Raw genomic sequence first — 11676 nt, forward strand, 5'->3', positions numbered from 1 at the left:
CACGACTACGGTACGTCCCTTGCTGGCCTGGCCTGGTGCTCGCTGTCTCTCTCATTGGACTGGTTGCAAAGACCCGTGTTTCAGTCCAGGCTGCAGCAGGATGGTCAGGTATAGAAATCAGACACGCAAGATACGGTGAGAGCAAGAAACTCTCCTCACTTTGCCTCCTTGTGCCAGTACCAGGAACTAGGGATGCCCTTACACCATTATAAATCATTTGAAAGCGAATGATTTGGTTAACTAATGCTACAATCCTGCATTTTTTACACAGCCTTCTCTGCAGAGTATAGTGCAAACAGATTGGTACTGAAATGAAGTCCAAAGGTAGCAATTTTAACAAGGAAACCAAAGAAAATCACAGTAGGATAGCAAAGATCACATCCAGCCCAGTGTGCTGCTTTTCCCCCAGCCTGGCTCAGCAAACGCCCTGTATCCTCTGCCCATGAGGCTCAGCCCAGTCTCATTTGTACCAAGGTCACACAAGAAGTCACGTCTGTCTCGGTGAATCAGCAGGACCCCCGTTAAGGTTCCCCGGCAGGATCAAAACCCAGCCTGATGCTGGTGTCTGTGAGATCACCAGAACAAGCCTCGCGAGCAGTAGCTTCATTTTGTGGGTTTCAAGCTGTCAGTGGACGTGTTTCTTTTGATGTCTTTGCCGGATTCAGTGTGAGGGTGACCATGAAAGAAAACTTTAGATCACCTGAGCTACCTCTGAGGCATCTCCTAGGTACAGTGTCTCAGTATTTGGGCTGTCTCAAACAGAGGGGAAACTCACTCAAGAGAGGGGATCAGAGACTGGGACATTTAACCTCTGCTCAAGAATTGGTGCTTACAGTACATGGCTGCAGTGTCGTGTAGATATCTCCGAGCTAGCTCGAACCTAGATAGGTCAGGTACTGCTAGCAAGCAGCTATAAAGATACCCTTACTCAACTTAAGTGTACCACAGTGCAGTAACTTTGCTTTCTATCAGCACTCGCTTTATATCAGGACTAGTAGCTCTTTATATCAAGCACTCGCTTTGTATCAGGACTAGTAGATCTTCCACCAGATCTTTAGAGCCAGTTAACTGGCTGTTAGCTCCGGTTCCGGACAACCCGTCCCCAAGCTAGGTGGATTCAGCTTCAGCTGGCTCTGCCAACTGAGACTTGCAAGCCAAAGACATTGCTTCCCTGTGCTCGTGTTCATCATGACAAAGTTGTGCACCCAGCAGCCGCCGCTGGGAGCTAACCTCAGGACCCGCACAGCCGTGGGGATACTGAGTGCCAGGCCCCTAGAAGGAGCACTGTAAGTCCCACATCAATGTTAAGGACTTCACAGCGAATGGAAGATGTCAAGCTGCTTTCTTGACCGCCAGCATGCTGTTTCTTGTAACCCTGCTGAGAGACTTCAGTGTCGCGAGCTTTTCTTCCCACGGGCAGAAGGCGACCAGTGCAGACCCTGGACCTGTGCTGCAGTGGGGTCCCCCATGGGTCTGTGCTGGGCCTTGTGCTGTTCAACATTTTCACAGATGATCTGGAAAAGGGAATAAATGACAAGAAGGCAAAGTCTGGCGCTGACACAACATATTTCTGGGCAGTCAAATCCAAAGCTAATGGAGAAGAGTTTACAGAGAGCTTTTACAAAGCTGTGGGAGTGGGCCATAAACTGACAGATGACATTTAGCATTGCTGGGTGCTCGATGCTGTTTAATAGTTTTATTCATGACTGGGAGAATGAAAGTGAGGGCTCACTAAGGCAATTTGAGGAGGACCCCCAGCTGGGTGGTGTTGCAGACCCCATCGAGGAAAGGCTATGGACCTTGATCCGTTGGAGAAAGGGTCTGAAATAGGATTGAATTCGGTAAGGCTAAAGTGCCAAGTCCTGCCAGGAAAATGAGATAATCACGTGCACAAACACAAATCGGGGAACGACGGGCCAGGCTGCGGTGCTGCAGGAAGGCCCCGGCGGTTTGTGTGAACAGTGAGCTATTTGGGGGGAAAAATCAATGGCGTAGTGGGGATTATGAACAGGAGCAAACACGCAGTCGTGGGCAAGGAAATGGAGTCACGACCCATGCGCGAGTGGCAGGACTCTCCTCTGGGCCAGGGCGAGCCCGTTACGTCTTGCTCCGTCCCCCACGAGCACAGCTGCCTGCGTCCTCTTTGAAGCCCCACAGAGACGGGGACAGGAAAGTGGGATTAAAACAAACGACTAGATTACCCCCGGTAAGCAGGTCATTTCCCCTGCTGACTCCTGCAGGAGCATACATTTTTCCCCATAACACCATCACCATTGTCACTAATTGTCCTGCTATCTCTTCCCTGTCCCTGTCCCAGCTGGAATTCCCATTTCATAGATTTCACAGATTTTAGGGTCAGAAGGGACCTGTTAGATCATCGAGTCCGACCCCCTGCCCGGGGCATTTCCTGAACGGGGGTGGCCAGAACTGCTGTCCCCAGTGATCTCTCCAGCACCTCAACACTGATCCTGCCCCATGTCTGCTTGAGATGTTTTGCCTGCTCCATCCTACGATCCCTGCATCTGTTTTGCAACCACATCACGTGCGTGGCTCGTGGTCATCTTCTGATTGACACCATCCATGCTTGCCACCTCCTCAGCTTGTCCGAGCTGATGACCCCCCAGCATGTCTTGTAGCTAAGCCTGTGCTGGCCTGGCCTGGGTGGTGTAGTGGAGACGAGGCATCTGGTCTGTGCTAGCTTCCCTACCTTTGGCCATTTGTGGGGTCCAGTCTTGCCCAGGAGAGGACATGGCTGATCATTTGAAGGAGGGAAGAATATCTGAATGCACTTTCCAATTTGAGGACTCCCAGACCTAGTGAAATGTAATGAGACAATTTATATTCAAGCCCTTCAGTGCTTGTGTAGCTGGTCACTGAACCAGAAAACAGCCTGTGTGTTATTCGAAGGGGCAGAGGCACTGTCTTTCCTAGGCCACTATCAAGAGTGAACTGAGAAAGCCCCCTCATACCCTGGGTCTGCTTATTTCAGGTGTGAACTGCTCCGATTCCAGTTCATAGTGTGTGTTCTTAGCAGCTGCAGGTTTGATCTCCATCACCTGGGCATCCCTTGGAGAGGGATGCTGAGAGAGAGATGGAGAGCAGGAGCTGTCTGGGAGCCTGAATTTCCATGGGCCCTTGTGCCAGGTGGCAGCTTCAGGCAGGGTTTCCTTGATGTTTCAGGGTGGAAAGATCCCCATTCGCTGGACAGCCCCCGAGGCCATCACCTACCGCAAGTTTTCCTCCGCCAGCGACGTGTGGAGCTACGGCATCGTCATGTGGGAGGTGCTGGCCTACGGCGAGCGCCCGTACTGGAACATGACCAACAGAGACGTACGTGAGCCAGGCAGACGTCCTGGACCAGCCCCTGCCCCGGCCTTCCCTCCTAGCTCTTCCCAGGGCAGCTCTCCACGTCGTAGGGCTGGGAAGGCAAATGCGGGGGCAGCTCTTCCTCCTGCACGTCTCGCGCAGGTCCCTCTGTGCTGCGGCTGCCACTGTGGTCTTGCCACACTTCAAATTATTGCATGGCCCACACTGGTTACAGCCCACAGCAGAGCTGCCTCCCGAGGTGTCTCTAGCCCGGGGTCTCCCTGCGGTCTCGAACAGCTGTGCACAGCGTGCAGCTTTGTCCTGGAGCGTCTGGTATTGGGATGCACGTCTGCAGGCATTGCTGCCAGTGCGGGCCCGCACCCCAGGACCGGGCATCTCATCTCGCCACGCTCCCCTCTGCATGAAAGGATTTCTGCTGGTTTAGGGCCACGCTGGCCCCACCACTTTAGCTCTGCCCCTGTGAAACAACTGCTGCAGAAAGCCCTGGGCTAAGTATTCTGCGTGGCCCTTAATTGATTCATCCAGCCAGTTTATTGAGAGACTGCACGAAGTCCCCATGAGAAGGAGGCTCGTGGTTCAGATACGGTGCAAACAGGTGAAAAGATAACCCTTGCCGTGAGAGCCCGTAGTCTGAGCAGGTTGTGGAGGAAGGTGGGTTTTAGCTTTGATTTGCTTTGTGTCAGCTTTGCCACCCGTGTCCTGTTGATGGGACTGTGGTGGGGACCTCATGAAGGGAGGGACTGGAGCAAGGTGGGGGCAAATATCTATCTAGTCAGTGGTGTGTTCAGAGGGACACGTACAGAAAACACCCTGATGCCACTGCCTGTGTCCTGTGGTCCCTGGTTGTAAGCAGATCCCGTCCCTGGCTTGCTGGCTTTCTTCAGTCACTTGCTTTACTGAAGGGCTGTGACGGAGCAGGGGGCCTGAGCTGCACCCAGCCCAACCCGCATCCCACTGCAGAGTACCTGCTCCGCCTGCTTTCTGCACCTGGTTGTCAGTGTAGCTGGCAGCTGGCTCCACAGGCCTCTGGAGATGAGTGCAGGGGCCCAGGCATCAATGCCGCGGGTGCTCCCGCTCCTAACTAAGAGCAAGCCTTCCTTCCAGGTCATTAACTCTGTCGAAGAGGGCTACCGCCTGCCTGCTCCCATGGGCTGCCCCACAGCCTTGCACCAGCTCATGCTGGACTGCTGGCAGAAGGACCGCAGCGAGAGACCCCGCTTCTCGCAGATCGTCAGCATCCTGGACAAGCTCATCCGCAACCCAGAGAACCTGAAATGCACGGCTACGGTGAACCGGTAAGAGCCCGGCAGGCCTCCGTTGCACCCTCCATGAGCCAGGCCAGGTGATTTGGCCCAAACAGAGCTCACCCCAGCTGGTTTTCATAGTCGTGGAGAACTGGGGAGCCTCTCGGCTAGCCAGGATCTGGCAACGGTGGCTTCTCCTTCATTAATTCTGGCCACAATTGATGGTGAGAGCCTCCAGGCCGAAGCCAGAATATACACCGTGGCTAAATCGGGTAGTTCACAGCTACCACGGACCAGTGAGAGGCTTTCAGCTACAACTGCTCAGAGCACAAGGATGAAGGGATAGATCATAACTACCGAGATGTGCCTAAAACATCTCTCCAAGCCAAAGCATAAGGCTAGTGCGGTCCTCTTCGTAGCCACAATGAGCTGCGTTAGCTCTCCCGGCTAGCCCAGTGAGGTCCAAAGTACCACTTTCACTGGGAGGCTAACACCAGCAGGACACAGCGTGCATTTGGAAACAGGCTACTTAATGCCTAGAGTAGCTGAGCTGACAAGGAGCCTGCCCTTCACACACCTGGCTTTGCACACACACGTGTGCACCTTGTATCCCACAACCTGGGGCCCAGCTGTGCACACCCAATAATATGGGCACATCCACACACACACACACACACACACACACACACACACACACAGGGTTGATCACTGCAAATAGACATGTCCTTTTTGCACTCCCTCTGCCTTTCTATCCTTGCTGGCTCAGGCCTTCACTTTGGATGTCACAGGTCTTTCTGCACGAGGGAATCCGAGTCTCTGGGCATCGGGCTGCCAGCAGCAGCTCTACAACCCGACCGCGGGAATCCTTTGCCTGATTTTCCATTAGCTTGACTCCGTGCCCTGAGCCCACTCTCTCTCAGCAGCTGAGCTGATGGCTTTTCTCCTTGTCTTCTAGCTTCACCCAGACGCCCTTCGACAGAGGCATCTTTGACTTCACGCGCTGTGGGACAGTGGAGGACTGGCTGGAGTCCATCAGGCTGGGGCGCTACCGGGAGAACTTCGCTATGGCTGGGTACTCCTCCCTGGGGATGGTGATGCGAATGGGCATCGAGTGAGTATAACCCCGTCCCACGGCCTGCAGCCGTCTGCGCTCACTAGAGCTGGCAAGCTTAACAGTGAGGCTCAGGCCTGGCTGGCACGTGGGTAATAAAGGGCTGGTGCGGTCACTCGCTAGCAGCCCAGCAGGCTCCTGCACAGTTGTGAGGCTAGGACTACGGGGGGCATTTCCTCAGCTGGCAGAACAAGCCAAGGGGCTCTGAAGCCCCGTGTTTTTAAGCTCACACAAGCCCTGAGATGTCCTGGAGGGTTCCTCATAGGAAGCCACGTGACTTCTGTCCACAGCCCCTTACTGCTGTGCATCTGTGCAGGGGCTAGGAGCAACCTTGCCTCAGCTTACCAGAGCTTATTTGTGTCCAGAAGCCAAGGGAGCACTGGGCACAGGGGTGCCCTGGCTTGGGTACCAACAGGCTCTGGTGTGCCAGGCAAACCTGGAGGCAGCTTACTTTCCGTTGCTGAAGGGGAGAGCTGGCGAGCAGAGGATTGGGGTGCAAGTATGGCGAGAGCCTGCTGTAGGGAGTGGATTGAGACGGGCAAGGCAGGAGCCCGCACGGCAGGAGCTTTGCCACTGTCAGGCTGCAAGAAAGTCAGTGTGAGCTAACGCCAGTCAGAGCCGCCCAGACGCACCAGGGAAGCTGTTTGGTGGAGGGGGCTGCCTGTCCATCTGACGGGGCTATCTGAGGACACCTCACGGAGAGGGAATCCAATTTTAGAGCATCACTGTTGCCTGCTATTAGCCTGCCAGGAGCTATTTCCCCTTCTGCCTCCCTCTCCCGCCGGGGCTGTCATGGGACCAAGGTGTGCCATAGAGAACGACAGCCGATCAGTCCCTGAAACGGAGACAGGGCACCGAGCTGATCCGGGGACGCCTGGAGCCCGGTGCCCGGTCGCTGGAGAGCGCCGTCTCTGATGGGCCCTCTGTTTTCGCAGGGACGTTCGCAGCCTGGGCATCGCCCCCATGGGCCACCAGAAGAAGATCCTGAGCAGCATCCAGCTCATGCGGTCGCAGCTGCTGAACACGAACGGACGCAGGCGGGATCTCTAGACCCGGAGCCCGGCCGCCGGCGTTGCTAAAGCACTTACACTGGCGGGAGGGCAGGGGAGCGGTGAGCACGGCCCGGCACTTCTGCAGCAAGAGGCATCACGCTAGAGCCGCAGACTCACGTGACTTTCCTCATCTTTCCTGGGATCCAAGCTCCAGAGGAAGGTGGAAGTTTGCCGCTTCCTGCCCCTTCCTCCACTGTGCCCCTGCCGGGCTGGGGCTTGCGGCATGGGCTGTATAGGAAAGCTGCTCAGGCAGGCCAGTTATGTGGCAGGGTGCTTCCCTGTGCCCTGCAGTGACTGAAAGCAATAGCGGGAGCCACGGGCCAAACCTCTTCGGTGCATAGCGACTCGCTGCAAGTGCACTGAGCTGAGCTGAGGCGAAGAAAGCCTTGCATGCCTGGAGATGCGGCTGGACGCTGGAGCCCTCCCCGGGCCGCCCCGGGACAAAGGAAGCTGGCCACCGCTGCCAACACCGCGTGATTGTATCCAGGGCTTCCAGCCTCCCCCTCAGCTCTGCCCGGCCTGAGCTCAGGGCGCCGTCTCCAGTGGCATCAAACCACACCGGGGACTCAAGCTGACCACGCGTTACGGCACCGTGGGAAGCAGGAGAGGCCCCAAGAGACCCCAAAGCCAGCTAGACAGTGACCACTTCTTAAATCCACCAGCAGTGAAACCTGAGGCCTGAGCAGGTGCCTCGAGCCCAGGGGAGAGCATGTTTCTTGGGGCCACAAGCTCAGGGTTTCCCCATTGCAACAGAGCAGCTTGCTCCTCTCCTGCTTGCAAACCCTGCAGCCAGTCGGGAACAGAGACCCGGCTCCCGCCGCGGCAGCACCCCTGTCTGCACGCAGCAGTGGTGTGTTGTCTTCAGGGCCAGACAGATCCCTCTCAAACTCTAGTTTGTTCACCTATGGACCTACAAAACCAAGAGCTTCCCACAGCTGACCTGCCTGCCTCCGAACAGGGCCCGGCTGGGTATCCTTGGGTGCAGCTGTCCTGGGGAGAGTCCAGGAGCAGCATCTCTCCTTGCAATGCTCCCAGCTGCAAATGCACAATCCCTGCAGCCTGGGCAGAGGCTCTGCTCAGGGGTCCTCTCCATCGCCGCACGCCAGGCTTTGTCCGGGGCTGTCATGCCAGTGGGCTGTGACTGCTCCAGTTGATCGGTATGAGACCGAGAAGGCGCCCTCCCTTGCTGTGAGCCCGGTGTTCCCCGGGAGGAAGGAAGGAGGGGATCCCTGCAGTGCTCCCCAGCGGGCGAGCATCCCTAGTCGTGCGCTGAGGACATGGGAAGACAACAGGCAAACGCACTGGATCTGTCAGGGGCCCCGAGCTGAACACTGAAGCGGAAGCAATATAGAAATGGACGGGGAAGGACAGCAGGCCCCCCGCTCCCAGTGTCTCTTGTGGGTGTAAATATGATTTTTCTACCACGTTCATAACTCTTTTATTACTTTAGATAAGCAAAAATGGTCTCAAAGCACAGCAAACCAACCACGAGGCTGAACAAGCTGTACCGCCTCTTCTAGCAACATGCGGCACGAGGCACGGAGAAACCCCTCTCCGCCGGGCAAGGGAGAAGCGCTGCGCACAACACAGCGGCTGCTTGGGTTTGAGCCCCCGGGCGGGTCAAAGGAAGGGCTAGATTCTGGTTGTGGTGGTGGCAGAGTGAATCCAGTGTCACCCTGTTCCTTTCCGTGGGGTTACTCTGCATTCACACCAGGCTAAGTGACGCAGAAGCTGGCCCGAGCCCACCTTCTCCTGGCAGCACTAGTGACCTGGAGAGTGGCTGGATGTCAGGGGAGGGGTTAAAGCCATTTCCAGACTGCAATAATCCTTGCTAAACCGGCTCTTCCAGGGCAGGTTTAGCTTTCTATACAGGGCATACACACCTCAGTTCTCCCTATGACTATAGATCAGGCACTCTCTTTCTATTTCTTCCTATGGAAGCTCTTTGTAACGAGGGACAGATGCAATGTGTTGTTTTATTTAGCTTCCCCCTCCTCGGACCCCACGCGGCGATCCCGGGGCCGTTTCGCAAGCAAACTGCGGTCAGGCCGTCATTGGAGATGTGCAGAGCATCCGTCCTGCTGCCCACGGGATCCCCCCAGGCTGGGCCTGGCTGGTCCTGCCATCAGCTGCAGTACCAAGCAAGCCCGAGGGAAGGACACTGCTGCATAGGCCCAGCTCGTCAGACTTGGGAGCTGGTGGGTGAGATGCGGCTGCCAGAGGCACAAGCTTTGCTTGACTGCCTCTGGGACACAGGGTGTTGGTAGGTCCTGGCCCCTGGGAGTGGGGGGACTGGGTGGTCTCTGGTGCTGGCCGCCCCGAGGAATAACGGGGGTGTCTCTGGGGGTTGTTGGAGGGGTGGGAAGCTGTCAGATGATGGTCCTTAGCGAGGACAGGGGTTGCTGGACGGTCCTTGTCTCCCCTTTTCCTTCCCTTTCTTTTCTGTTTGGAGTCTGCACCTTCTCCTGGACAATAAAACTCTTCCTTCCCAGCAGCCGTCCACAGTCTCTTCTTAACAACCTGGTGTAAGCAGCACAGGGCTGCGAGGCTCTTTTGCTACCTCCTCCCTCCGGCCGAGGGTGCCAAGAGGATCCGCCCAAGCGCCCACGGCCGAGGGAGGGGGCAGAGCCCTGTGCGGGAGGCAGGTGGGTGTGCCCACTCCCCTGGCCTTGACCGCTGGTACAAGCCCCCTGGACTTGTGCATCTGCCCAAATCAAACTGGAGTAGATCATTAATACCACAAGCCCTGCGTGCCTTCAGCATCTTTCAGGTGTTTTGCAATTGCAGATCAGGACTTCAGAGCAGCATGGTAGGTCTAGTGAAGTCACTCGTCGCAGTTTCACACACACATGTGCACGCACACACGTGTGCGTGCAAATGCTACCTGTGCATCATTTCTATGAGCTCATTCTAGGGTCAAATACACTTAGTGGATGACGTTAACGGATCGCAATCTCTGCCAAATATTTAGTGCTATAATTCCCGTCTGATCGTCACACCTCAGCCCCACCTGCCAAGCAACGCTATTCCCACACCGCACTCCTCCTTCACTGGTACGCTTCGCAGCGTGGCCAAGAAAAGTACTCAGAATGAGCGGATATCAAAGTGAACCCCCACCAATAGTTGATGCTTTAACAGTTAAGGGGTTAAAAATCTCATGCCACAAACCTGATGGCCTTTGAAATTTTGCTTAAGTCGCATCTGTGTCGTAAGTCACTGCAGAGGCGAGTCCTAGCCGCCGAGCTCATCAAGGGCACTGGCAGCTTGCTATTCTAGTCCAGCCTGAAAGTTTAAAATCACCAACTCTTCCCGGTCTTGAAACAGAAGAGAGCCTTGGGCGATTCTGGGCTCGGGATGCGACTCCACGGGGTTGTTTTTCAGCTGCTGGGAACGTCGCGGCCCGGTGTAAACCGAGGAAGGCTCACGACCGCCTCTGTGCCTGTCAAACCAGGCACGGTGCTTTTGGGACCAAGGGCTTAGGGAGCTTTCTGAGCCAAACTGCTGCAAGGATTTCCACTCCCTGCATCCAACAGAGCTGTGTCTACATTAGCCTTTTTGGCCCCAGTGCCCACCGGGTGCAGCACTAGAGGCAGCTGTTATTCGGGACACAGGCATTTACCTTCTAGAAAACCTAATCACGGGCAACCTTGAGGTTGCCAAAGCCTTGTGTGGATGGCTGCTGTACTGGGGCCACCCCCATAGAAGCAGCAGCCGTCGGGGTGGAGTCGTGCAATTCCCCACGCGCTTCGACCAGGGCCCGGGCGTGCTACCCAGGCCCCCGCAACGGTCCGGCTGTGGATTCAGTCCGACGGGTCTGCCTCGGGCAGGGGCACCTCGCTGTCTTTGATGCAAGACACTGCTCGTTGCAATGGCCGGCATGCCCCGTAATGTGACGATGTGACAAACCACCAAACTTTTCACAACAGCTTGTAAACGGGGAGTCCCAACCCCTCCAACATTAGCCACAGACCCAGCGGCTTCAGACCCCCTCCACCAAGCCTCTCTCTGCTTTGCCGTCCCCCAGGAGCCACTCACACCCGACCCCCAGCACCAGGGAGAGGTTTCTTTAAAACTCCTGCGCATGCTTGTCATTTTAGGGCCCAGCCCTGGGAAAAACAAGTCTTTTCACTTCGCTAGCGCCAAGGCAGGCGGACGCTTCTCAGTGAATAGCTCCAGTATTATTCTCTTCACAGCCCTGAAGTATCTCACCTGGAAGCACCTGAGCTCTGCTCACTCCTTAATTCCCACATTTCTATCTGCAGCTCCCCACAGGCAGCTTTTGCAACAATGGGGCTATTCTGTCCCATGGTAGGCGCAAGCCAGAGCAGCCCCGTGCCCTTCCCAAACACAGACAAGAGCCTGGAATAAAAGTCAACGTGGATTTGCACAGCAAGGCAGTCTAAGACTGTTTGTGGGTGAGCAAGCAGGTGTGCACACATGTGCATGGGCAGGTACGAAAGGCTGTGTGCATGTCTCATGCATGTGTGGGAGCATGTGCATGGGCAAACGTGTGTGTTCAAGGATGCATGGGAGAAAGGGAGCTTATTGCACTTCCTGAGCACTTGTGACCATGCTCCAGCATGCTCAGGGTTGGTGCACATGTGCGTGACACACAAGCACACAGTAGGGCAGGCTGTACATCCTGAGTGCGTGCACAAGCACTCGGTGCCAATGCGTATGCAAGAGAACATGGGCCCTTGCAGGTGAGCGTGCAGTAGGTGTGCGCACAGGCAAGCAGATGGGAACGCATATAGCACAGGTGAGCATGCCGCCGATGTGCCGGCACTGGTGAGCGCGTATCAGACAGCGAGCTGGCTCCTGCTGTGTGCCAGGAGGAGAGTCAAGCGGGCAAGGCTCTGCTCTGCCCGTGCCTGCGGCGTGGTGAGGACAGCAGCCCCCGTTTAGCACCGGGCTCCTGGCTCGGCGGTATCAAAAGGAAGAG

At 56.0% G+C, this 11676-nt stretch overlaps 1 protein-coding gene across 1 annotated transcript in view; it reads left to right on the forward strand.

Annotated features, from left to right (window-relative positions):
- The window catches only part of EPHA8 (EPH receptor A8), a 78413-nt gene extending 69201 nt beyond the window's left edge, over nt 1-9212 (forward strand). The window contains exons 14-18 of the mRNA XM_014519755.2: nt 1-10; nt 3181-3330; nt 4432-4622; nt 5527-5682; nt 6618-9212. Coding sequence (XP_014375241.1) covers nt 1-10; nt 3181-3330; nt 4432-4622; nt 5527-5682; nt 6618-6732 — 622 coding nt within the window. The 3' untranslated portion in view covers nt 6733-9212. The remainder of the gene's footprint in view (nt 11-3180; nt 3331-4431; nt 4623-5526; nt 5683-6617) is intronic.
- Nucleotides 9213-11676: the final 2464 nt, after the last annotated feature.

This window comes from Alligator sinensis, unplaced genomic scaffold (genome assembly GCF_000455745.1).
Source record: "Alligator sinensis unplaced genomic scaffold, ASM45574v1 scaffold512_1, whole genome shotgun sequence".
Lineage (NCBI taxonomy): Eukaryota > Metazoa > Chordata > Crocodylia > Alligatoridae > Alligator > Alligator sinensis.